The sequence below is a fragment of the Morus notabilis genome, unplaced genomic scaffold, assembly GCF_000414095.1.
Source record: "Morus notabilis unplaced genomic scaffold, ASM41409v2 Scaffold182, whole genome shotgun sequence".
In the NCBI taxonomy this organism is placed as follows: domain Eukaryota; kingdom Viridiplantae; phylum Streptophyta; class Magnoliopsida; order Rosales; family Moraceae; genus Morus; species Morus notabilis.
Genome location: NW_010364641.1, coordinates 215817 through 219452, shown reverse-complemented (window position 1 = coordinate 219452; position 3636 = coordinate 215817). Strand labels below are relative to the sequence as shown.

The 3636-nt window shown below is 39.2% G+C and overlaps 1 protein-coding gene across 1 annotated transcript; it reads right to left on the bottom strand.

Moving 5' to 3' along the window:
• Positions 1-803: 803 nt before the first annotated feature.
• Positions 804-2465, bottom strand: LOC21390620. The gene is given in 2 exon segments (XM_010106847.2): positions 804-2205; positions 2207-2465. Coding segments are annotated over 2 exon segments (1356 nt in total). The 5' UTR covers positions 2387-2465; the 3' UTR covers positions 804-1029.
• Positions 2466-3636: the final 1171 nt, after the last annotated feature.

The window sequence follows — 3636 nt, the reverse complement described above, 5'->3', positions numbered from 1 at the left end:
TTTTCTCATAAAAAACACGTATAAATCAAAAATAATTTTAAATCATGATTCAGCCAGTAAAAGTTGATATTTATTGTAAATTACACATAGTACCTCTTATTTTGAAAGCCCTACAGGAATGGAATTAATCACCACCTATAAAGTGAAAGTTCCGTCGTATTACTCACAGGACCATCTTTGTCCACAGTTTTGTCTAGTACCAACCAAACATGTGTGTGCATGTGCCTCAGTCAAGCTAACAGATCAATAAGTTCAGAGACACCAATCCAAAACATAACACACAACACAAACCATATTATTATTCAATTCAAACTGGAAAAACAAAGCTAAAACTATACATCATTATAGCCAAAATGTATATATATATACACACACACAAGCTTAGGTATAACTCTTTGAAAAGTTTTATTAGTAAAATAACTTTTTAAAAAATTTTATTTGTAAAATAATCTCTTTTTATAAAGAATGACTAAATGTCTTTCTTCATAAAAAATAAAAAAAAATTATTTTGTTAATTTTACTTTGTTGGATAGTCATTCTAACATATTGTTCTAATTAATCTCTTGGCAATATAAACATGATCATCAGAGTGCAGAAATTACACAAATTAATAAGGAATAGAAAAAAAAATACAAACTCCTTAACCCCATAAACACACAACCATCATCAACATATATGATCAGACGGTTCACTACGTAACAAGTACCTACATATATTATCTGGGTTCTGAATCTGAATCTTTCTGATCATGATGACAAAATATAATTCGGAAACAGAACCCCAAATCACTAATAACAAACCAGTTTTTGTTTCAAGACCAAAATATTGTTGTTACATTACACTAAAATAAAATATAGCATCATAAAAGACTAAAATCCGATTGATCGACATGGGCATTCATAATAAACAGCTAAAAAAAAAAAAAAGAAACAATAAATATAAACCTTTGAATGGTGTAACAAACAAGAACAATAATATTTATCATTATTATGATTATTAATATTATTAAAGCTTGTAATAGTACGTCTACTAGCCTCTCACAGCAAGCAAGGAAGGAATTGCAGCCAAGTTCGGAGTTGTCGTAGTTGTCGCGGAAGCACTTGAGTTCTTATCGGAAGCTTGTCGGATTATGTCTCTTTTCCCGTTGGACCCACTGGGCTTACCGAAGGCTCTCATCGGGCTAGCGAAGGCCCATCCCCAGCTCCGAATCCGGCCATGAGCAAGTGGGCCCGGCCCACCAGCGACATGCTTCGGCCCATTAACGTCGTCGGCGGAGGAGACCCAGTAGGAGGAGGATGAGGAGGAGGACGACGAGGAGGTGAGGATGAAGCCGCCAAAGATTCCGCCGCACTTCACGCGCTCCTTCATGCAGTGGTGCTCACCGCCGCCGTGGTGCGATGACGTGGCGGAGGATTTGGGTTTCCCGGCGCCGTTACCTTCTCTTTGGGACTCCACGCGCCGGAGCGTGCAGTCGCCGAAGCCGGTGGAGATCCTCTCGAAGAAGTCGCCGGAGAAGCTCCGGCTGCCGCAGCCGACGGATCTGGATCTCGACACCTTCCTCTCGAACGACGACGCCGAGGCTGTCGCTTGGCTGTTCGGGCTGTCGTTTTCCTCCAAAACGACGACGGAGGAAGCGGTTTCTCGCTCTCGCTCTCGTTCCCGGTCCGGTCTCCTCTCTTTCGGCTTCACAGCCAAACCGGCTGACGTCACGGACGAAAACGACGCCGTCTTAGAGCTCTCCCCATTCGCAAATCCCTTCTTAGTGGAAGCAAACGAAGAAGAGAGGTAGAGAAAAGACCAAAAGCCCCCTCTCTTCCTAGGGCTTAAATCATCAGAAGCTTCCAGAAACCGCCCTCCTCTGCCACGGCGAGGCGTCGTCGTCGACTTGCTCCGCTTCAAAACGACATGATCCGCCATCGATGACGACGACCCCGACGACGCTGCTACAACACCAACTTTCTTCTTCTTCTTCGCCAAAACGACATTCAAAAGAAACGAAATATTATTGTTATTACTCCCATTACCATTATTAGTAATACTTCCATTTCTCGGGCGAGCAGCTCTGGCGTTTGTTGTGGCGTAGTACTCGTCGGCATTGTAGAAACGACAGTCGTTGAGAACGGCGTCGTTTTTGCTGTTTAGGCAGTCAGATCTGAAGGAGTTGGGAGAGGAAGTGGAGGAGGCGGCGGAGGAGGAGGCGCGAATGGGGAAGAGGAAAAGAGGAGGAGACGAGCTTGCCGAGCTTCTCCTGGAGGCAGAAGGCGCAGATCCCGCCTGGGTTGTTCCTGTACGGATGGTCACTGCACTGCATGCCGTCTCCCATGTCGTCGTCCACCACCACTTGCCCGCCATTGACGCCGCCGCATTTCATTCCTTCCACCACCATCTTTTCCTTCTCTCTTTGTAAATATAATAACTTAGCACCGATTAACGAAAGAAGAAGATGAAGAAAGATGAGGTCTTTACCTTTGGGTTGGTGAAGTTTTTTCTGGCATAATCATAGAAAAAGTTTCTTTGAGAGGTTTTGATGAGAGAGAGAGAGAGAGAGAGAGTGTGTGTGGGTATTCAGAAGCAAACAAAGAGAGGGAAGCAGATGGTCAGAGGGTGTAATTGAGTGAAGAATGGAAAAATATGAAAAAGAAAAAAAAAATAGAGAGAGAGAGAGTGGCAAATGGCATTGAAGTGAGGAGGAGGGAGGAGAGAGAAAGAGGGTGGGTGCTGTGGGGGGAGAGTTCCCAGGAGCACGTGGAAGACTGACTTGGGGTTTTGGGTGGATTGATTAGAAAAAGTGCCATTAAAAATATATTACAACCTTCATTTGCTACGACGTGTTTGGCTTCGTTTCATGCCTACTATTACAGTGGCACTGTACACTGCCCTAGCTAGCTAGCAAACCTAGCAGCAGCTCAATACTCAGACACACAACTCACAAGCCAGTCAGCCACACTGTGCTCTATGTTTCATTTCCTCATTTTAATCTTAGGCTTTGTTTGACTGCAGTAAAAATAAAGAGGAAAGAGATGTAGCTAGATATATAATCTAGGTTCAGAGCAATGAGAACTACTGAAATAGAGAGGAAAATGAAGACAATTTAGACGTAGCTCAGATTTAAATTTTTAGTTTTAAGTTTATACAGTTAAAAGCTCTTAGAAAATATGACATCTAATTTTTTTTGCTACAAGTTTTAAAAAAATATCACATCTCAACTTGAATTGAAAACTCGAATCTGCAAAGCGAATAAGGTCTTAGGATGCGTTTGGTTGTAGTGGGAGAATGATAATAGTAATGATAATGAGAATAGTAATGATAATATAATGAAAAAAAAAAATTAATTCATTTATTTAATTATAATTTTAAAAATACTATAAAATGGAACATAAATATTTTTATATTGACAAAATTACCCTTATATTATATATAACATTAATATTTTATATATCAATATAATTAATATAATATATAAAATGTAATATAATATAATAAAATTATTATTATATAATTATGATATAGAATATAATAATATTATTAAAATTATTAATGTAATTATAATATTTTATATTATATTATAAGATTATATAATAAACAATAATATTTTAGTTATAATATAATTAAAAATTATAACTATATTATAATTAT